The 22757-nt window shown below is 44.9% G+C and overlaps 1 protein-coding gene and 1 long non-coding RNA gene across 14 annotated transcripts in view; one reads left to right on the top strand and one right to left on the bottom strand.

Annotated features, from left to right (window-relative positions):
* The window catches only part of TENM4 (teneurin transmembrane protein 4), a 427285-nt gene that overhangs the window by 56027 nt on the left and 348501 nt on the right, over positions 1–22757 (bottom strand). For 11 of the 13 annotated variants that reach the window (XM_078390190.1, XM_078390188.1, XM_078390193.1 and 8 more), the window contains 6 exons: positions 19640–19759; positions 16765–17026; positions 10878–11145; positions 9465–9608; positions 7434–7683; positions 2366–2386 (listed from right to left, as the gene is read on the bottom strand). In XM_078390190.1, coding sequence (XP_078246316.1) covers positions 2366–2386; positions 7434–7683; positions 9465–9608; positions 10878–11145; positions 16765–17026; positions 19640–19759 — 1065 coding nt within the window. The remainder of the gene's footprint in view (positions 1–2365; positions 2387–7433; positions 7684–9464; positions 9609–10877; positions 11146–16764; positions 17027–19639; positions 19760–22757) is intronic. The other 2 variants (XM_078390192.1, XM_078390194.1) reach the window with 1 other exon arrangement.
* Positions 466–7244, top strand: LOC144588099 (uncharacterized). Its single transcript, XR_013543445.1, has 2 exons — positions 466–3724; positions 3758–7244. It is a non-coding gene; the product is annotated as an uncharacterized LOC144588099 (long non-coding RNA).

Raw genomic sequence — 22757 nt, 5'->3', positions numbered from 1 at the left:
GAAGATGAAGGATTTTTAAAGGTTGCAGAATCATAGTTGACCATGGGGTGGTCTCCTTTAATAGAACAGGACATCAAGCCATTTTAGCCCGTTCTCCTTCCTTTCCACCCTAACCTAGCTGACTCCCAGCACTGTGGAGCATATTTCTGGGCAACACAGGAAGCTCTAAGGCAGGGGTGTCCAACCTTTCACCTTCCCTGGGCCGCATTAGAAGATGAAAATTTGGTTTGGGCCGCACATACATTTGGTTTGGGCCGCATGGGGGGGCAGCCCTAGCTGTCCTCCGCAGCTCCGCTCCAAGTGCGCTTACCGGCAGCTGTGATCTCAGACAGCAAAGGCTGCCAGCTTTGACTCCGGCGGCTTTATGGGGCCAGGAGGGGGTCCACCTATTGACGGGGATGGTGCAATGCAGTCATGCAGCCCCCCCCGTCCCCTCCCCTCCCACTCCTTCCTTCCTTCTCTCTCTCCTCCTCTACTGTTGTGACATGCCCCGGCAGTGTAACTTGAAACTTTGGAATTTCTTTTAAAATAAAAAATTGCACTGGGCCGCATTACGAACTGACCTGGGCCACATGTGGCCCTTGGGCCGCGGGTTGGACAAGCCTGCTCTAAGGGAAAGGGAGAACAGGTAAAGCTCACCCTCCCCTTCAAGTTAGAGGAGTTGTTTTCAGGAGCTGTGAATAAAAGGATACACCTGGATGCAACCCCGGAGTCTGAGATTCTAAGAAACTAAGATTTCCAAGCTCAAATTGAGGTGTTTTTTTTTTTTTGAGCTACGAACCATGGAACGGCACGGGACCATGAGATCTGAGAGGCAGCTTGAACCTGAGATCTTTAGAGGAAGCCCCATTGCACGTGCTACCAATCCAAAAGACTAGTTGCATACAGAAGCTAGGCTGTCCAGAAAGCAAGACAGGAGGGCTCAAGGTTGTGTACCTTTCCGTTCCCACTGAGCAGGTGAGAGGAGGAAGGTAAGTCCTGTTGGCACAGAGGGTTACCTTGACAGGAATTGAAACCCCTTTGGGCAAGCTTGTCAATCTCCAACTGAACACTAATAGTAAGTGAAAACTGCCGCTAGATATTCTTGTTTTAGTTAGTGGTACTGGGGGTGGCTGGGTGTGCACCTAGACAAGCGATTTTCATTGCCCTCAGGACTGTTGCTATTGTCCATTCATTTCCCTCTTCCTCTGGTCCATCCGTACCACTTCCCAGAGATAAAAAAGCAACTTATTGCTTCCGCCTCCGTGTAGGACTTGTCATCCTACATGGGATTCTGTCATGACCAGAACTGATGAGGTTGAAAGCAATAGCTGTGGGTACACAGAGGAGGAGGAGCATGGTGTGGAAGGGGGTGGAGGTGTGTAGGCATGCATCTTAGAGGGAACCTTGATAAAGAAGTTAAGATATGAAGAGACTATTGCACCTTCTCTTTCCTCTCAAGTCTTGGTCAATGCCCGACAATCGTGACCCCAAATACTGACCCCAGTCTTTATGTGGCTAGAAATTGTAGACGTACAATGCTGTGTGCAAAACTATTTTATCAAGTAGAGAAATCCTCTCCACCTCCAGTTTATGGGGATATAATATGAGTTGGGGCACTTGAATAATTTTTTCCCCAGGGGATGAATGAACTTTCTGAAAGTTTGGTGGGTGGCGCGAGGCTTAGGGTTCTCATGGGTTGCAGGTCAGCAATGTTTTCCGAATGTGTTAAGCATGCATGCATACGAATAACGATTGTTTGTGGGCTGGCAACGATGGGCAATTTATCTGAAAACCTTGCTATTTGCCTGCTTCTTTCCGTTTTGCTTTTAACCTAGTGGTATCTAAGACTTCAGCTGGGTCGTGAAGGTGCGGGATAATAAGATGTTCAGAAAAAAATATATATGAGGGAATAGGTGAAAATGGCATATGCATATTTTGCATATATTATTGTAGTTTATTTCACCCAGGGCAAATGAGCACATGAGCTACTCAAAGAAGCCTACCCACCCCTTTTTGCACAATTTTTTGGGCTAAGAAACTGCCATTTCTCTCCCAGAAGAGTGCTTCATTATGGAAAGAGAATGAGATCTCCCATGACAACTCAGGAAACAAAGGCAAGGAGAAAATGTCTGAAAACGCCACCAAAAAGCAGAAAGCACCTCCAAAGAACAAGCCCATTATTAAAATCACATTTGTTTGTGTGTGTGGGAGGCTTGCTTTTCCTGTAATTTTGTACAATGGCTCATGATTTGATGTGCTTTGCAAACAATAAAATAAAAACCAATATTGATTATCCACAATTAGATCCCCGAGGCAAGAAATGAAAGAGGGCATGCAACACAGACAAGGAAAAGAAGTGACAGTTCTTCACTGGTTGGCTTACCTATGTCTGAAATCTTTATTTCTGACAGAAGAACAGGTGGCGCAGAGTGAAGACAGGAAGAAAGGAGGAGAGAGAGAGAGAGAAAAGGTTACTGGGTGAACTTCAAGGATTATTAGCAGGCACGACGGTTGGCAGTAACAACCTCACACTACAAGGCAATAATAAATAAAGACTTAGCAAGCCTGACACCTGATACATTTCATAATGGAGATGGCTTGTCAGGGAGCTGCCCGTCACTGAAAAACTCATCATCCAACAGCCTTAAGAGCTGCCTGCGCAGGTAACGCAGGGTGTAGAACAGCTGTCATGGAATATGCGACCGCTCTGTTATTTCTCTTCCTCGGGGATGAATTGTCCACATACTTGTTACGTCTGTCTGGGGAGAAGCTCAGCGCTTGCTCCCTGCTGGCTTTGCAGAGTGGGGGCCAGCCCCAGTTGTCAATTAGGCCTATTTTGGCAGATTGTGTGTGTGTGTATAGGAAATCCTTTTCTTTAAAGGCAACTCATCCCTACGCTTTCTCCTTTCAACACTGCTGGGGTTAGAAACGCCAGACCCCCATGTAGTTCAAAATCCATGTATAACTCTTATGCTCAACAAAATGTAACTACAAAGCATAAACAGATTATTCCCCCCCTCTCCTCTCTCTCTCTCTCTCTCTCTCTCTCTCACACACACACACACACACACACACACACACACATGGGGAGAAACACTCCCCACACAGACAGTTCCTTTTGGGCTCGGTATATACCGTATTTTTCGCACCATAAGACGCACTTTCCCCCCACAAAACAGGGGGGTGGAAAGTCTGTGCGTCTTATGGAGCGAAGAAAACAGATTATATTTTCCTGTTTTCTTCTCCTAAAAAATTGGTGCGTCTTATGCAGCGAAAAATACGGTAAAAGCTGCTCTCCTGCTTTTCCTTCCCTATCTGAGCCTTTGAGGTAGACGTTTCCCCATTTCCCGCCATCCCACTTTTGATTCTTGAGTCCAAAGCATTTCTCTCTGCTTCACAGTGCATATCTCGAATTTTTGGTTTGGTCTCTCTCATATAAACAAAAGGTTTTCCCCTCATCCTGCTCCTCTCCATTTCTATGAAGGAGATCTTCTAAGATATGGTCCTAACCCTTACTATCCGCCATTTTCAATCCTTGGCCAACCCTTTTCCCAGCTATCTTAGACTGTGGCCTCTGCCTTAACTTGATGAGAATTTGGCAATACTGACTGCAGTACAGATGGATAATTCAAAACACGCCCACATTATTCTTAAAAAACCCCACCACACATAGACACATTGATCCGTCGGGACATTTTGAGATAAGCATTTTCTCTAAAACCCACCCTACACAGGACATGGAGTTCATGTGTCAAAGGTGGAGGTCTGTGAGGAGGAAACTAGTAATACCCTGAAATCCACAGTCAAAACTTCCTTCCTTCCTTACAAATTTGAACCACAAATTACAAATTCAGTTGGGATAATGGCGCTCAGGTGAAGTCCCTCCTTCATCCTTAATGTTCTCAATTAAAATCCATGCCTCAGAAAACAGGACTGCGTGTCTTCTGTGTTGCATGTATTGATGTGTGTGCAAGGGAAAAGGGTATAAAGAAAGAAAAAGCAACCCCTCTCCCATTGTGTCACTGCTCTGCACCCACAACAGAAATGTTAAACATCTAAAAACTGAAGGGAAACTTGGTAATCATGTAATTCCATGTATATAACCAAGAACACAGCAGACCACTACAAATGGCGCACAACCTCTATTTGGGGCGAGGTAAGCCAATGGTCTGAATCAATTGCAGGATGTTTCCCCATTGCTCGTCCATGTCCCCATGGTCTGTGCTCACGGCACGGACTTCACTGGCTGCCTTGCTCTGTGGAACAAGGAACCCCGGCGTGAAAATGAGGAAAAGGAGAGGAGAAGGCAGGTCTTACGAGGGCGGTTGTGTGAACCGGGTGTTAACGTTTTAATAAAAACAGCTTGTACCACACCGGTCAGTGGGTTGATTTCTGTTTTACAGAATGGCAATTTAGCAGCTGCAGAGCAGTGGGAACAAAGCTACGTTTTACTGTGCGAGGCTCGCAGAGTGGCCGCGGGAGAGAGAGAGCGAGAGAGAGAGCGCTGAGCCAATGTTTTGGCGGTTTTGAAGACTTCATGAACAAAAGGGACAAACCCCTTCTAGCTGCAGTCTTTTGAAAAAAAAAACCCTTTTACGGCTGCCATTTCCCCTCTGGAACACAGACCCCCCCCCAAAAAGCTCCAATAACGAAACCACAGTGAATGGCATTCAGCTCGAAGGGAAGCTACTTTGGAGAGACCCTTTGCTCCCCCCAAAAGCCACCACCCATTTCCCAGGCTGGCAGTTAGCCAAACCCCCACCAAGCAGACAGCCTGTGGGTATTTTATGGAGTGGTGTGTTTTTTTTTATCCTTGGAAATTTAAGCACAAAAGCTGCTGCAGCAGCAACAACAACGGCTTGAGCCGCTTCCACACCGAAGCAACTTTATAGTTCTTCACATAAGATTTTGCTTTTTTAGGATCGAAGATAGGATTTTAGCAGCAGTGGGGGGGGGGAGTGGGGGTGTATGGAGCCAGGATTCCTGACACTCAAGGAGATGATTAGCTCATCTACCTTGGTACTGATGACTTTAAAACACCATAGCTCTCCAGGGACTCTCTCAGCTTTCCTTATCCTTTTAGCTGAAGGTAAGTGTGCCAACAAGACCGAGCATTTCTGCCGTGTAAAGCATAAGCATTCCCAGGGAGCAGCCGGCCTTCCCTTGGTGTGGCCTAATCTAATTTAGGAAATCTATAGCAACGAACTATCTAGGTAAGTGCTGCTTTTAAGGAAATCAGTAGCGATGGGCAGGGGGCTAAAAGCGGTCTTCAGATGAAGTCAGGATTTATCTGAGTTATTTCCCCCACATTTGTGAGAATTTAAAAAAAATTATTTGGATCTAATTTGACGGGGTCATACCGGGAGCCTTTCCCCTTCATCTCCAAATAGCAAAGAGAATCATCAGTTTTTATGGAAATGGGAGAAAAACACTGTGGTAGTGAAATGGAAAGTGGCCACTTTGTGATAGTACCTGTAGGATAAATCGTGGGGGGTCTGGCTGTAACCCCCATCTGCTATGTTGACCCCCCCTAAACAGCTTAATGGAGCCACAGACATCGCCAATGGGGTTGGGCGTTTATCTTTCGGCTTCCTGATTCAAGCAGAGCAAAGGAATTGCACACACTGGCATTCATTTACTTTCCCCAAAGACCTGGGCTCTGAATGTTTGGGGGGAAAAAGAGAGACTTCTTCTGTGGTGTCTAGCTTGGATTCAGATCTTCTGATTCCAAGTCAGGCTCAAATATATTTGAACTCCACCTCTTCAAACTTGGACAGGAGCAGCCCCATGACTTGTATCATCAAGACAGTTTCTGGAGTAAAAGGCAGACTTTTCTTGTGACTTCTCGGTGCTGCTGTCACTTCACTACTAATAGGGACGTAGGGAAAGAGTCCCTTTGTGTACAAGAATCCTTTCTCTTAGTTTTTGTGAGCTGAAAACTCCTGCTCAGTTCCTCAGTCTTCCCACCCCTTCATTTCCAGTTCTAGATCCTTCATGGTGCCTTCAAAATTCTCTCTAGGCTCCTCCTGCTCGCTTTTCTGCCCTTATATTCTTATCCCCACCTGTTATATTTGGTTCTGCAGTTTTGCAGCTTCAGCCAGGTGGAGGTCTCCTGCCCTTACAAGCAGAGAGACACACAGAGAGAAAGATTCTGCTTGCCAGTTAATGGTTTGGTTATTGATTGCCCTCTCTATTTGTGCTGAAGGATCCTTCAAAAGGAGGCTGCCATTGAAAGATTCGGGATGAAAGATCAGTTCTTTGCAATAAAACAGATGGTTAGAATACCAACCTGGTTAGCCCTGGGAAGGGACAATTCATTTTTGGTACCCTTTAGAATGCCCCAGGCAGAAAGAAGGTGACATGGAATAAATTCTACCCCTAAAGATACGAGGGAGGGAGACGGCGAGAATCTGGGTGTAATGCCGTTACCAAAACCTTTGGTTGAGTTTTTGACAACTCTCATTACTCAAATGATCACTTTTGCACAGTTGTGCTGTAATATCTACACAGAAGTTATTCGTTGGATCAAAACATTTTTACAAATTATTTTTGACAGCTTGATACTGGGTTTAAAATGTACTGATTTTATTAAAATGCTCTTGCTGTTCTCTTATTGATCTTTCTGTGCTGTTAACTACCCTTGAACACAATTTCCTTTGTAGAAAAGTGGCATAAAAATTAAAGTCTTGTCTAGTCTGGTCTGAAAGGTTCTGCTCCTTTCTCCTCCTCAAATACCTGCCTAAGGCTAGACCAGTCATTATATTCAAAACCCAGCTCGAACGCCCTATTTTTTTTCTGAATCTCCATGCAAGGTGGAGAGCTTTGGGTGGAATACCCAAAGCTTGGATACTCGTACATGCTTTGAATGCAGACTGATAAGGCGTCCTATCAACAAATTCCAGGAATGCTTCAATCAGCATAGACTTTTCCTTCTGTTTACTGACACTGTCGTTGCTATTTCTAAATTTGTAAAAAAAAAAAAATGAAGAAAGAAAGAGAGAGAGAGAGAAAGAAAGAAAGAAAAGTGGTTTTCCTACAAAGTCGGAGCTTGGCTTTGCCTTTATCCTGGAAAGAATTAACAAATTATCCTGGGAAGAAGGCAACATCATGAATATTTCAGACTTAATAAATCACCGTTAACTCTGTCCTATTTATGAATGACCCTCTAGCATCTCAGATGCCACCTACCCATTGCCATTACGGCCGCCATTCTTCCAAAATTACATCACTTCTTAAGTTTGCTTGCTACTGGTAGCATTCCCTGCATCTGAGATTTTTTTTTTTAATTTTTGGACCAAGCTTTCTTCTTGACAGAGCTTTGTTTCGCTCCTATATTTGCCTCTTCGTTCTTTTTGAGGGCATTGGCTTTCTAGGGAAAGGAGAGTTTGCTCTCAATTTCCCATCTGGGCACATAATAATCGGGGAATTTTCAATCGGACAGCCTGGCATACCTTAACTCCAGTATGTTGGTGACATTTCCAGAGGGAAAGATTCTCCGGATGTAGTTGAAGTCCCCGACGTAAATGCTTCCATCAGAGCCGCAGGTCAGGGCGACAGGAGCCAGCAGTTTGTTCCCGTCGGCGAGGCCGTTGCAACTTGGGCAGGAGATGCTCCTTCTGCGCCCGTTCCCCATGATGCTCCCTATGACAGGTGGCTGCTGGGAGATGAACTGGTTTTCCCCGTTTCCTTTATGCAAGATACCTGGAGAGCAATGGGGGAAAAAAATGAAGTGGTACTGATGGCATCTCTCCGATTAAAACAACTACTTGTATGATTTAAGGAGGAGTGGATCTCTATCAAGATGGACAAAGTGTTGCCCCAAAATCTGGAATGAAGGGATGCTGAGGACAGTCCTCCATATTGCTTTAGTAATCAAATACATTCTGCTTCTGAATATGGAAATTCCACTTCAGCTACCATGGGTGGGATCTGTGACCAAAGTAATACACTGTGTAATGCCCTTGTTCAGTGTTCCAGCAATCCAACCATGTCTTCTTTTAGGACAGTTCCTTTCATCCTCTAGGTCAGTGGTACCCAACCTTGGGTCCTCAGATGATGTTAGACTAGAATACCCAGAGGTCTTTACCACTAGCTGCGCCGGCCATGATTTCTGGGAGTTGTAGCTGAAGAACATCTAGGGTCCCAAGTTTGGGAATCATTGGCCTACGTCACTCAACAGACGTTCAAGACTCTGTTGCCAGTGAGCATCTGAATCTACTTTGGGCTGTACTTTTAGATGGCAAGTTCTGCCCCCTAAAGGTATTTCTTCAGAAATACTGGCCAAAATCTTGTTGCTTAGAGTAGGCACAGGGAATCAACAGGCATTTGGTGAGTCAACTCCTCTGTAAGTTCCACTGAGTTGAATGGACCTACTCTAATGTGGTAATTAAAGTAGGACCATTTGACTCAACAGAATGTACAGGGAGTTGACTCACTAAATCCTCTTTGATATAATGGATCTACTCTAGTGCAATTTGCTGTGCCGAGCTACAGGATTTTGGCCATTATGTTCTTCTTCCTTTTTCTTTCATTATTTAAGGTTCTCCAGTACACGTTATACTTTCCTCTTGGTTTCATTTCCCCCCTAAGTCCTATTTGGGTTACAACCCTATCCTTGTGTGCCCTGAGTTCAGTACCAGAAGAAGCGAGGGCAAACAGCTTATATCCAGACCTCTTCTTCTCCAGTGGGCATATCCGAGTCATCTCCATTCTCCATTTCCCCCATTCTCTATTTCTGGGGGTGGTGGTCGTGAATCTAACTGGGAGAAGCAACAGGGGAAAGCATAACTGTGCCAGGGGTTACTCTTTTTGTGGTGTGTCCACTGCATGGCTGGTCATGCTCTCATACGGCAACTAGCTGCATGACGGGTTGCACAAGGAATGCCATGGCAAAGAGGGAAAACCACATTTCTCCCAATAGGATTCCGGTCTTGGAATCTGGCCTCCATCTTGCACCCAGAGAGGGCAGATTTGGCTGAAAAATTCACAAGCCAGTCTAGTTTCCTTTATCCTCTAAGCACTGAATGAGGCTTATTCAGTATCTCCCCCAACAGGCGAATGTTTGATGACCCTGGCCACCCACCATGAGTGGGTCGAGGGTCCACCCACCCACCCACCTGCTTTGGCCACACAGGAATTCAGATACACTCAAAGACATTCCAAAGACGGCAGGATTAAGAATAAACTCTGCCAAAAACAAATGCCTGCACTGGATTTTCAGAGGGTGTTTTTTAAATTTCTTCTCCAGCCTCATGTATGCACCAACCAACCAACCAACAGAAATTTGGCACAATATCTAGGTTACAATAAATAATTTGTGAGCAATCTACGCCCAGGAACGGGTGCTTCCCTCTCCTTTGGCCTGAATTATTAATGGAGAAGAAAAAGCTACTACGTATTGTGCCGTTATGTCAGATGTGGGTTATTTTCATCATTACAACGGAGGAAGAGAGGGAGGAGGTTGGCGCAAGAGGTTGACGCACCACTCTGGATGTTGAGGGCATGGTGCGTGTCCAAGGACCAACCGCCGAGCTTGGAAGCATCGATTTCGTAACCCTGAAGGACCGCCGTCCGCTTCTCCCACAGCAGCAAGTCAGGACACGATTCGTATTCATAGCCCACAGAAACTGGGAGCAAGAGACAGAGAGAAGGAGAGAGAAAGAAAATAAACGTGAAACTTAATTATCTTTAAAACTGCACATTCAGCGTGCGGCAGAACTTTTCACAGGGCGAACGGTTTGGGCTCCAGAAGGGCATTCTTCCTCCAGGCTACGGCAAATTCTTACTTAACACACTCTTACAATCCGTACAGAACCTCCAACTGTAAAAGCGGTTGTGCATTTTAAAAAAGGTCAACCTGGTAATAGGCGTTGAGCCGATGGGCTAATTATTTTAAAATTGCTGGATCAGGGACATGTTTATTAGTCATGGAACGTTCAAGGTCTCCAAGTTTACATTCTTCTTATTTATGCTAATTTACTGGCTAAAGAAATAAGTCCACCAAACAAGAAGGAAAAAGAAGATGAAAATGCAGGCACCTGGGAATCTTACGTGGCTCTTTCAGAATGGTCAGAACATGGCCGAGCAGGGCATTCACTTTTTCCATTATTGGAAAAATGCTCGTTATCATTTCTCAGATTCTGATCCCAGAACAGAAGATAGGCTAAATTTTAGAAGCTGCTGGTAAACAAGTGATTAATACTGCGGTCAGGGTAATGCCCTTATTACCACAGATGAAGTCATGGTGGGAAGAGCCCACTCGCCCACTTGAGGAAGGAGTGAAAGAGGTGATGATTGGAATGATTGGGGGGGGGGTAAAGGACTCTAATTCTTCCTTTCTTCTCAGTTCTCCAACTACCAAACCTGTTGGGGCAATTTAGCTAAGGATGTCCACTAGAACATCCATTGACTATTATGATGTTGATCATTATCATTTGTATATTGCCTTTTTACCACAATATGGACAGAAACCAGCAGGGAAAAATAATCATCTACGGACCCAGGAACATCCGGAGAAAATGAAACCAAGCATCAGCTTCCAGTCAACGATCCACCAAGGAGAAAAGATTTCTGGTGGTGACGGGAAATCTTTGGGAGGAAGGAGAGTCTCAACCTACCCAAAACAACGGAGAAGTCCTTCATACGTCCTTCTGGACTTCACATGGTGGCAGGAACAGAACTGGGGAAAGTACCCTTTTTCCCCCCTTCGGGAATACAGCTCCCAGAATCCCCCAACTGTTGCCAACCAGAGGTTGGAAATATTATTTTGGGGGACTACGGTTCCTGTGCTCGCTGGGGATTCAGAATGTACAAAAGGGTGGATTTCTTCAGACTGAGTGGACAGGCAGGCTCATAGGAGCAGGCACAGCCCTTTGGATACTGAAGCAAAATCTTACCAAATACTTCAGACAATCCGTACACCTTTTGATTGTAGACGTCCGTCTTGTCCCAGATGAAGTAGTAAGACAAATCGGGGGCCGCGGCGAACCACTTCCTGAAAAGGCGTCCCTCCACAGCCACCATGAGGTGGACTTTCATCAGGTTGAACGGGATGGTGGGGTGGGTCAAGCTGATCCTCAGGACCGATTTATAGCCCGACGTACGGCTGCTGAGGTAGCTCAGCTTGATTTTGCTGCCTGAAATTTTAATCTCTTCTTGCAAGGCCTAGAAAACAAAACCCAATCAACTACAAGAACAGAGGTGTTATTAAATCACACCTTGGAAACATCAGTAGGGCTGTCTCGTGTCTGGTCTGCTGGTGTTGTTTGTAATAAGGGCATGAGGAGAATTCTTAGAATATTTATACGCTCACATAAAATGCACGCATGAATAATAAAAAGTACAAACAATTGCACAGGGTTGCTCTGGGAAGCTAAGCGAAATTTCTAAATATATTTTCAGTGCTCTAATTTTTGGGACCCAAGTTTCACATATTTATCCCCCTTGGGGTTCTCCTGTCCTATGACGGTTGGCAGATGTCTCTTGTTGATAAAGCACCATGCAAACAGCTTTTATTTACAGACTACATGTTACAGTTAAACAATGAGCTGGGGGAAAACTGGTCTGGCAGACTCACAGTATACAAGCAATAACGATAAACTCTTGGCATCAAGGCTCCTGGAATTCAGTGTCCTAACTGTGAGGTAAAGGTAAAGGTTCCCCTTGGCATTGAGTCCAGTCGTGTCCGACTCCAGGGCGCAGTGCTCATCCTCGCCTCCAAGCTATAGAGCCAGCGTTTGTCCATAGACAGTTTCCGTGGTCACATGGCCAGCGCAACTAGACACGGAACGCTGTTACCTTCCCACCGAGGTGGTACCTGTTTATCTACTTGCATTTGCATGCTTTCGAACTGCTAGGCTGGCAGGAGGTGGGACAAGCGACGGGAGCTCCCTCCGTCAATCTTATGAGTGCTGGTCTTCTGACTGTGCAGCACAGAGGCTTCTGCGGTTTAACCAACAGCGCCACCACGTCCCTGCTTCCTAACTGTGAGGTTGGTGATTAATCCATATGTTGGGCTTACTGCCAGGTAAGTGTGCACATGAGCGCAACCTAATAAAAGGTACTCAGATCTTCTGGAGGGGCCTTTTTGTCTACGTATGTTTAGTGAGAACCCGAGAGAAGGCCTTCTTAGCAGCTGCTTCCAGATTCTAGAACTCCTTATCTAGAAAAACTTTGTCAAGACACCTGAGCACCCACTAACAAGCAAAATTCTTTTTGAATAAACAAGTATTTAGTCAACAGAGCTGTGAGGTTGTTTTCTCTTCTGGGTTTTACCATATGTTCCAATTTGATCATCATCACCACTACCCTAATTTTAGAACTGCAGACCTGGAAGCAACCCTCTAAATCAGGGCTCCCCAACCCCCCCGGGCCAAGTTCTTGGTAGGACCGGGCAGCGGACACAGAGCTCCCGCCCCCCCGTGCGCACACCTCCCTGCACGCCCCCCCACGCATGGTTCACCCACATGCAAACACAGGTGCCCCACTCATCCTCTCACACACATCACCCCCGTGAGCGTGCCCCCACATGGACCCCCCCAACCAGTCCACAGTTTAGAAAAGGTTGGGGACCACTGCTCTAAATCACTGAGTCGATCTCCTGTCAAGGAGGCCCAGTGGGGGAATCAAACTCCCAACCTCTGGCACCGCAGCTAGATACCTAAATGATTGAGCTATCCAGCAGTTCTAACTGGGCACAATTTCTGTATGTTTTAAATGTTTTCATATTTCTTATATGTGAAGTTATTTTATAAAAGTGAGAAACCCACTGATGTTCACATAATTTTTGCATAACTTGCTGCAACTAACTGCAGCCAATTCATGAGCTGTTTGGCCACGTCTTGGTTGTACAACTGGGTGAGTGATCAGACACCAAGACGGCATCTTTTCAATTACACGACAGAAATTTTTCATGAATATCAATAGGATTCTCAGTGTGACTTTTTTTTTCTCCAAACCCAGTGATTTTATTGTTAACCACTTTCTAAGGGTAGGATAATGTAATTAACACAAATTTAATTGGGTTTAGTTAGTTTCTAAACCCTGTGAGGTGCTAGTCCCCCTCTATTCAGCACTGGTTAGCCCTCACCTTGAGTCTTGTGTCCACTTCTGGACATCATACTTCAAGAAGGATGCTGACCAATTGGAACAAGTTCAGAGGAGGGTGACAAGGATGATGATCAGGGGGCTGGAAACCAAGCCTTATGAGGAAAGGCTGAAAGAATTGGGCATGTTTAGCCTTGAGAAAAGAAGGCTGAGAGGAGATAGGATAGCACTTTTTAAATATCTGAAAGGCTGTCATACAGAGGAAGGGCAGGATCTGTTCTCAATCATCCCAGAGTGCAGGACACGCAACTATGGGCTCAAGTTAAAGGAAGCCAGATTTGCTTTGACTCTCAGGAAAAAAAACCCTAACTGTCATAGCAGTAGACAGTGGAAACAATGACCTCAAGAGGTGGTGTGTGTTCCAACCCTGGAGGCATTCAAGAAAAATTTAAGGCAACCACCTGGCAGATACCTCTTGATTTGGATTTCTGCACCGAGCACAGGGTTGGACTTGATGGCCTTATTCAAGTCCAACTTCACTACTCTATGATTCTATGAGTTAAAGCCAATATTTTAATTGCAAGATATCAACAAGAAGGAACTGCTGTGAGCTCGTGACAAAGACCCCAAAATATTTTGGGTCATGTATTAGCCACAAATTTTGATAAACTGGTAGATTCAGAAAAATTAAATGCTAATTCTAATACATATTTAGATTCTGTAATGCAGTCTTTTCAGCTTACACAGCTCCATGTGTATTAGGGTGGAAAAACAATGGAAGCAGGGGAAATTAGGATTTTTTTTTTAAAAAAAAACTTAAGTATTTTAAAAGCTTAGCTAAGAGACATGCTGGGGGTATTATGCAGATAGTTTACAAGCTGAGCAGAGTGGAGGCCAGGGGAGCAGGTCTTTAATGCAATCTGTCTTCACAGCCAGCTTACATGGAACAGAAACAGGCAAAAATAACTATACAGAAAATGTGTCTCTCTTTTATTTTGGGGGCAACATCTTGTCTAATGCCATGCTAGGAAATTATGACTGCTCTCGGCTGAGCTCTAGTCCTTACTGACTGGTTGGTGTTTCATAGGAAAGGTCAATCAGGGAAAAAGCAACACTGAGCCAGTTGAATGGAAGGCTTTAGAAAGGATTTGGCTTGACAGTTACACATGCACTGGTAGCATCTCGTATAGATTATTGCAATGCGCTCCATGTGGGGCTGCCTTTGAAGACAGTCCGGCGACTGCAACTGCTCCAGAATCGAGGTGCGCTGCTGGTGAGTGGCGGGGCCGCTAGGGGACACATCAAGACGATTCTGATTAAATTTCATTGGTTACCAGTTGCTGTCCGGGCCCAATTTAAAGTGATTGTTTTGATATATAAAGCCCGAAATGGCTTGGGCCCTGGATACCGGAAGGACCGCCTCCTTCCATATGAACCTACCCGGCAGTTAAGATCTAGCCAGGGGGCCCTTTTGAAAGAGCCGTCTCTTAAGGAGGTAAGAGGGACGGCTTGTAGACAAAGGGCCTTTTCGGCAGCTGCCCCCAGACGATGAAATGCCCTCCCAACTGAGATTCATCTGGCGTCAACGCTGATGACATTTCGGTGCCAGGTCATAACCTTCCTGTTTCAGAAGGCTTTTAATTGAAATAATATCAACTATGGGTCCTGATGGCAATTTTTAGAGTAGCTATTTTAATTGTATCTTAATTGTTTTATCTGTTTATTGCATTTTAATTGTATTTTGATTGTTGTAAGCCGCCTAGAGACCTTTGGGTAGAGTGGGGGGCATATAAGTTAAACAAACAAACAAACAAATAAATAAATATGATAAGAAATCGGTGTGGGGGTGGCCCACAATGGCAGTCCTCTAGACCCAAAGAGTTCCTTCTCAATTACAAGCTGAGATGGGTTTTGCATCGTTTTAACTGTCACAGCTTCAGTCCGGGAATCCTCCCATTGCGTTGGACACGTATGCAATTTATAACCGGGTGTAAACTTAGAACAGCTGAGAAATGTTAGCTTACATTTCAAAAGGAACTGACTGTTTCAAAAGCTCTTGACTGCAATTCTGAAACTACGCGAGAATACAGTGCAGTTCTTTGTCCCTCTGCACAACAAGAGGAAAGTGAAATGTGATATAATATGAACATTCAGTTCCTGTCATTAATGTGGGTGTACAGAATTCACCAGTATTTTTTTAAACTGTTCTTTATCAGGGATGGGAAATGCAGGTTTTTGGAATTCGGTTCCCAGAACTTCTCAGCCAGTATGATCCCGGCTCTGGGAACTGTGATTGGAAAACCCCAAATATTTCCAATATCTAAGTCTCCCCCCCCCTTTTTTTTTTAAAGGAAAGAGTGTATAGATGGGCAATAAGAATGGGATGTTGGGTTTCGGGTCTTGTGAGATGAAGGAAGAAGACTCCTTGGAAAAAACCTTGATGTTAGGAAAGTGTGACGGCAAGAGGAGAAGGGGACGACCGAGGATGAGATGGCTGGACAGTGTCTGTGAAGCTACCAACATGAATTTGACCCAACTCCGGGAGGCAGTGGAGGATAGGAGGGCCTGGCGTGCTCTGGTCCATGGGGTCACGAAGAGTCGGACACGACTAAACGACTAAACGACGACAAGATGAAGGAGGAATGTGTGTGTATGGTTCTTTATGTGACTCTACATTTCAAAAGGTGAGGTCAGGCTGAAGTAGACCAACCAACTGCACGAAGGAAAGTGCACAACGTTCCATAGGAGGAGGGATAACATATAGAATCATAGAGTAATGGAATTGGAAAGGGCCTATAAGGCCATCGAGCCCAGCCCTAAACCATAGGTAGGCAATTTCTGGGGGTATTTGAGGCCAAATCTGCTCCCTCAACACTCTCCATAGGCCACACCAAACAGGTGCATTAGCACCTCTCTTGTTTGTGTTTCCAGTAACTGACAAACTGAGGCATGTTGTCCCTGGTACTGGAGAGGACATACACCTATAAATACAAGCCAGTTGCCCCACCTTCCCTGAAGACAGACAGCCAGACAGCCAACCAGACACACACACACACACGCCACACACACGCCACACACACACGCCACACACACACACGCCACACACACACACACACACACACACACACACACACACACACACACACACACAGAATATAGTAACAGGAAAAGAGAAAAACATCATTTTCACATGCATTACCAGAACTGGCCATGAGAGGCTTCCAGAGACCATGCTATGTATTCTTCCCTAGCAAGTATTCATGGCTTCCTCTAGTGGTCTGGTCTGGTAATACATGTGAAAATAGTTTTTTTCCTTGATTTTTTTTTCTTTTAATATTTTTAGACCCTGGGTGAATCAGTAGACACTGATCCTGTGGATAAGAGGGCGCCCTACTGTATACCTGTTTCATATTCTCCACATATGTTTGGGGTGGGGGGAAGACATTTACTCATGCATCTTTTCCCCTTTGAGGGCAAAAACCACTCAGAGAGATGATTTTGAACAGAAGGGTCAGCAACCAGATATGCCTACTTCCACACATGACATTTATTTATGGCTCTTAATTCTCTAAAATGTTGAGTCACAGTATAGTAGCCTAGGCTTCAATCAAAGCGTCTTCCTAATTTTTTTCCCTAAAGTTCATGCTAAGTCCTGACACCCACAATACAATTCAGTGTTGAGGAGAATGGGCATGGGAACCCTCCCTCGAGATATATACCTCTATTTCCATTTCTTACCTGGATTTCTGGTACGATGGGACCTCTCTCGGAGCAGGAGCTAGCAAATGCCGTCATAGGGGAGGGTGAGACCACAGGATTAGGCCGGGCAAAATTGCTCAGGTCGCAGCTGGGAATGTCATTCTCTTCATGCCTCATGACAATGGTCTCCATGACAAAGAAGTGGTCCCAGGGTAGCCAGAGGGTGTGGTCTTGCGTAATGAAGGGTGCCCGTTCAAAACGCAAGATGATGGAGATCCCGCCATTAGTGACAAGATCAAAACTGTTGACGGAAACCACAAAATGTGTTTTTTTGGTTTTTTTAAATGAAAATTAACTGAAAACTTCAAGCACTGCTAAAAACCACAGAAGGATTGCCTTGACAATTTTTAGGTGAAACAACAATTGCCTCAGGTAAGACAATCCACAATCTGCCATAGAACCTGGAGAGTGAGTATAAAATATGTTTTCTATGTTTCCATCCACAGTGGTGAAAGGAAGAGAAAATATAAGTGTGTGGAGGTATCTCTAGGTCTCTAAAGCAAACATCTTCCAGGGTTGTAAAGGATGATGAAAAATCTCTTAAGTTATGAGAAAACAGAATAGACAGTTTCCTCTCTGGAGGATAATACGATCTTTTAAAAAAAGTCTTATGAAAGCCCATTATCAACCTGAGAGCTAAGCACCTGTAGCTTCTGTCTCCCGTTTTCAGCTTTTCCTCCCTCCCTCAAACATCAGAGGCAGAGCTGTAAAGAAATAGTACTAAATGATTCATTCTCAGCAAGACCTAATCATTGCTGGCAACAATTTTTGAACCTGGTATGAGTTTCTGGGAAAGATGTGTGTAAAATTGTACAAAACTAGTGTCTCTTCCCTTTGTGAAGCAAAGCAGAGGCACATGAGGACTAGCTGATTTGTTTAAGGTAAAGGTAAAGGTTCCCCTTGACAATTTTTGTCCAGTTGTGTTCGACTCTAGGGGGCGGTGCTCATCCCCGTTTCCAAGCCATAGAGCCAGCATTTTGTCCGAAGACAATCTTCCATGGTCACATGGCCAGTGCGACTTAGACACGGAACGCTGTTACCTTCCCACCAAGGTGGTCCCTATTTATCTACTCGCATTCACATGCTTTCGAACCGCTAAGTTGGCGGGAGCTGGGACAAGCGACGGACACTCACTCCATCGCGTGGATTCGATCTTATGACTGCTGGTCTTCTGACCCTGCAGCACAGGCTTCTGCGTTTAGCCCGCAGAGCCACCATGTCCCTTGAGCTGATTTGTTTAAAAAGACACAAATAAACCATCCTATGCTTCTAATTTTGAAAAGCCCATGGAACAAAGCAGTGTGATCTCACTACCATTTGGACCACAAGCTCTCTCTGCGCTTTAACTCTTTTCTGTACAAATGACAATGGAAGTAATTTGTTCCTCCTTAATTCTATGGGATGATATAACCAATTCTTCTGCTTAAGGAAAACAAACTTACTTGCTCACAGTTATTCTTCTCCAAAAGTGCTCCACACACAATAATGCTGTATCATACTGATTATGCTACTGTTGAAATGTTTCTATCCAAGCTTTTTCAGTTAGTGACCCACAAGTATGGTAGTATGGCCTCAATGGAAGACCAAACAAATTAGTGTCTAGAGAAACCAGTGAGCATTTCTGAGAAATCTGTAATAATAGTACATTACTGAAAATAGCCAGAAGTGTTCACTAATGTTTACTAGTCAAAGGCTTGTCAGTATGTTGAGCAGGGAAAGTAAGAGAGAACGATTGTGTATTCCGGGCTCCCTCCTTCTCCAAAATTTCCAGAGCAGGGGTCTGATTCTTCCCATTGATTGTGTTGCAAACTGCAAATTTAGTTTGCCCTGCAGAATGTAATGGTGGTCAATGAAAACGAAAATGCAAGACTCCTTCTGAGTCTAGGAACCTATGCCTTAGACCATCCTTTATGGCATGCAGTGGACAGCAGAGTTGTATATAAACCACCCCAAGTAAAGTTCCACTACATCAGGAGGCCTATAAGCCCTATAAATAAATAAACATTCTCTTGGTAAACCAAAACATTTTTACTTCTTTTTTTTAATGAGGTGTTTTTATTCTGTAATTCAAACAGAGACATCAAATTCCCAGACACTGGCTACTTGCTGGCTTTTAAAAACCTTGTTTCTTGCTTGCCAACAAACTGAACAGTGAGTGTTTAAGCCTTGATGAGGGCGTTTTTAACAGCTAGTTAGCATTTGGCAAACTTTTGAGAGCAGCCGCAGGCCAAGGCTGAGTAATAAACAGAAGTGTGGGGGGTACAAAACAGAACAGAAAAGGCTGTCTCTTTTTTAAAAAAAAACTTTGAAATGCTTAAGTTACCAGAAAACGGGGAGTCACGCATTTATGGAAGCATCTCTCCTTTGCTTGTAGGTAAGGGGATCTGCTCAAAGGAACGAGCTCTTACGAGCTTCGGTAAGGTATATGAAGCACCTCTTCTGTGTCAAGTAACGCTCAACAACTATAGACATGGCACAGTACTGAAAGAGAACTAGCCATTCATCAAAGCATGCGTCTGCCTTGAAGTTACCTTCCTGGGGCCGAGCAGTGAAGTATGGAGGGGAGGAAGAGTTGAAATTAATATATGCATTTTTCTCTCTTTTAAAATACATCAAAGCATTCCCCTTTATGAAGCCTGGAAGTGTTCTCCAGTCCATGGCCTTTGGGCCCACACACAGCCAATAATTCAAGACAAGAACATGTTGCTTGGGAAGAGTCAACTGTGGGCAGAAGGGTGTGAGCTCTGTGGGGGGGGGAGTGAAAGGAAGAACTTGGAAGTCTAGCGTCCAACTGCTGCTCTGAAAGCAAGCAGGACGTAGTTCGTACAAGCCGAGAACGGAGGTATTCACCCACCTGCCATCTTGCCTGCTGATAGTGTAGCCAAAAAGAGGGTTGTTGACAAAGCTGATGTTCACGCCAACCAGCGGCGTTCCATCCGAGGTCATCACCTGGCCACGAATCACACAAGGGTGGCTGTGCAGAAGGAAACAAACGAGAGGGAGAGGGTATGATTCGGCTTATGGGGAGGTTACAATGCAATCCAGAATGCATGTATTTGTCGCAATGTGCCATGATGACTCCATGATCGTCCCAACAGCATAAAATCCTAGAACTCCATGCAGGAAGGATTCATACCAAATTTGATGACCACGCAGTTTCACGTAATATTGTCTCCACCAGTAGCCCTCAACCTTTCCTGAAATGTTCACGGTAACTCTGTGTCGTATTAGTACCACAGCCACAACCCTCCTTATGGCAAACTGTGAGCCACCAGTAGGTCCCAACGCACCAACTGAAGACCAGTGGTCTGCACCAGTTGGTAGTGTGGTAGTGCTTTGACACTGCAGACAGAAGTCCTTCTTAGCCAACCTTGAAAAGCCAGGAGCTGAGTATGGGGCCTTCTGGCATGGAAAACATTGTGTTCTACCATTGAGCAGATGATGAATCCCAATGACCAAATTCGATGGCAGCTGAATACCAGAGCGGAGTACCAGCTGAGTCCCATCAGATGTGGGAAGGTCTGTTTTGCAAGGCATATGCTTTAAAAGAGCGTGTCCCACGACTCTTTTCCCTAGGAAATTCTCAAAATCTATGTCTGGCCTTAATATGGTAAATAGGAAAGCCAATTAGCATTGCATACACCTGGGAGGCAGGAAAGTTCTAAGGGTCAGATCATACATCCGCACTATTAAAGAGCAGGCCGGGTAGGTGGGGCTTGTCCGCCATGGAAGGCAGCCCATCTAGGAGAAGGAAAACTCCTATTTCAAACCTCCACTGCCTTGTGGCTATATCCAGTCATGGAAAAGGCTTCAGGAGTTAACCTAGAGGCAAAATCCGGAGCTGGAGTCCCAAAGGCAGTTCATTTCATTCTGCCAACTCCTGCGATGTTGCTGGAACCAGTCGTATTGGCTCTTGCCTTTCCACTGGACCATTTCAGCAACATGGAGAGGGGGGATCTGCTGCTTGGGTAACAGCCTATCCTCCATATTACTTTACCCAGGCTTCATGCTCTGGAGAGGACACTCCTCGATTCAGAGCATGTTACCATAGTCTCTCAAGACCAAAGGATGCCTATGATGACTTCGGCTCCTGGGCCCCACAAAAAAAAGACCAAAAAAAACTTGGCAAAAATAAAGCTTCGTTTCTACCAGTGGAGCGATTGCCATTTATCCAGGTTAAGACCCTCTGCCAAAGTTTTACACGCAGAAATCTACATGTCCCGCGAAGGAAGAGCCGATTCATCAGCCAAAAACTCCTGGGAAAGCTCTGTATTTAAGGATCCTCATGACCCTTTTCCCCCCAAGACCCTATGTTTTAAAAAGTGTTATTTGTCAGTAAGTGAAACGTATCCGCCGAATTTGCCTTTCAGCGAATACACAGACCTTTTGTCCCCAGTTCGTTCTTAGCCCTTCCCTTAGGGAGGGAGTTCCACAAGATAACTCTCTGCTGAGTGCTATACCGTGTGGAACTCAAGAGGACCTAAAAAGCATGAGTGCAGTGGTGTCGAACTGTGGCCCTCCAGATGTTCTTGGCCTTCAACTCCCAGAAATCCTGGCCAGCAGAGGTGGTGGTGAAGGCTTCTGGGAGTTGAAGTCCAAGAACATCTGGAGGACCACAGTTCGACACCACTGCATTAGTGGCTTTGTATGGGTTGCACCTCATCCTATCCTTGGACTACAGGCTGCCGCGACTAGAAGCATTTCCTGATGTTCTGGCCCACATTATGCCCACTGCCTACCATGGGAACACTTAGATGTCGAATCTCTTTTTCAGAGTTCACGATGCAATTATCTCTAGAGCCTTGTTATCTGATCCACCCAGCGAACGACTGGATCACCAAGAGCAACTAGGAAAGAAACTCCAGTTCGCCCTTTTCCTCTGGAATAGCTAAAATACCTCTTTTCAAAACTCTGTCTTACCTTCTCCTCCTTTTCTTTATTGTCTGTTTTAGCCCTTGTGTGGTGTAACCTCCATGCTATTTCCATGCCAAGCTTGCTATATGACAATTAGGCCTTCCATTTATCCGACTGAATCCCGGATGACTAATTATACTAATTCCTTGGTATACTCAAGGAATGGAAGGAGTATTTGCTAAATTCTTCCTGCTCATCATCACTTTAGGCTCTTTCAACTTGATAAATCAACTCAATGAGGAATTTTCAAGTTTAGACACATTCCTCATCTCCAGGCAAAAGTGAGAGAAGAACTGTGTCTTCTTCTCCTTAAGATCTTGAAAATTTGTACAAGCAGTCGGTGCAAAAATTGGTCTCTTTTCCCTTTGAGAGGCATCCCATGACCCTCTGCACACAGCAGGCAAAACAGTCAAGGAATACCTTACCACCTTGAATGAATTAAATTCTCCAGTGGTGGATGAACTGCATCCGAGAGTATTGAAGGAACTAGTTGAAGAACTCTCAGAACCGCTATCCATTATTTTCTTGAAATCATGGGAAACGGGGGAGATGTCAGAGGAATGGAGGAAGGCCAATGTTGTCCCTATCTTCAAAAAGGGCAAAAAAAGAGGAACCTAGGAACTACAGGCCAGTCAGCCTGACATCAATCCCAGGCAAAATTCTGGAACAGATCCTAAAGCAGTCGTTGTACAGGGACCTAGAAAACAATGAAGTAATAACTAGAAGCCCAAATGGATTTGTCAAGATCAAATCCTGCCAAACTAATTTGATCTCGTTTTTTGATCAGGTCACCTCCCATGATAGACAGAGGGAATGCTGTAGATATAGTATATCTTAACTTCAGGCAAAGCTTTTGACAAAGTGCCCCATGATATCTTGATTAGCAAACTAACTAGGTATAGGCTGGACAGATCAAGTGTCAGGTGGATACACAGTTGGCTACAGAACCGTACTCAGAGGGTGATGATTAATGGGTCCTTCTCTAACTGGGAGGAGGTAAATAGTGGGGTACCCCAAGGCTCAGTCCTAGGCCCGGTGCTCTTCAATATTTTTATTAA

The sequence above is a fragment of the Pogona vitticeps genome, chromosome 3 (genome assembly GCF_051106095.1).
Source record: "Pogona vitticeps strain Pit_001003342236 chromosome 3, PviZW2.1, whole genome shotgun sequence".
Lineage (NCBI taxonomy): Eukaryota > Metazoa > Chordata > Lepidosauria > Squamata > Agamidae > Pogona > Pogona vitticeps.
The sequence above is the reverse complement of the archived record's forward strand: the minus strand, read 5'-3'. Positions and strand labels throughout refer to the sequence as shown.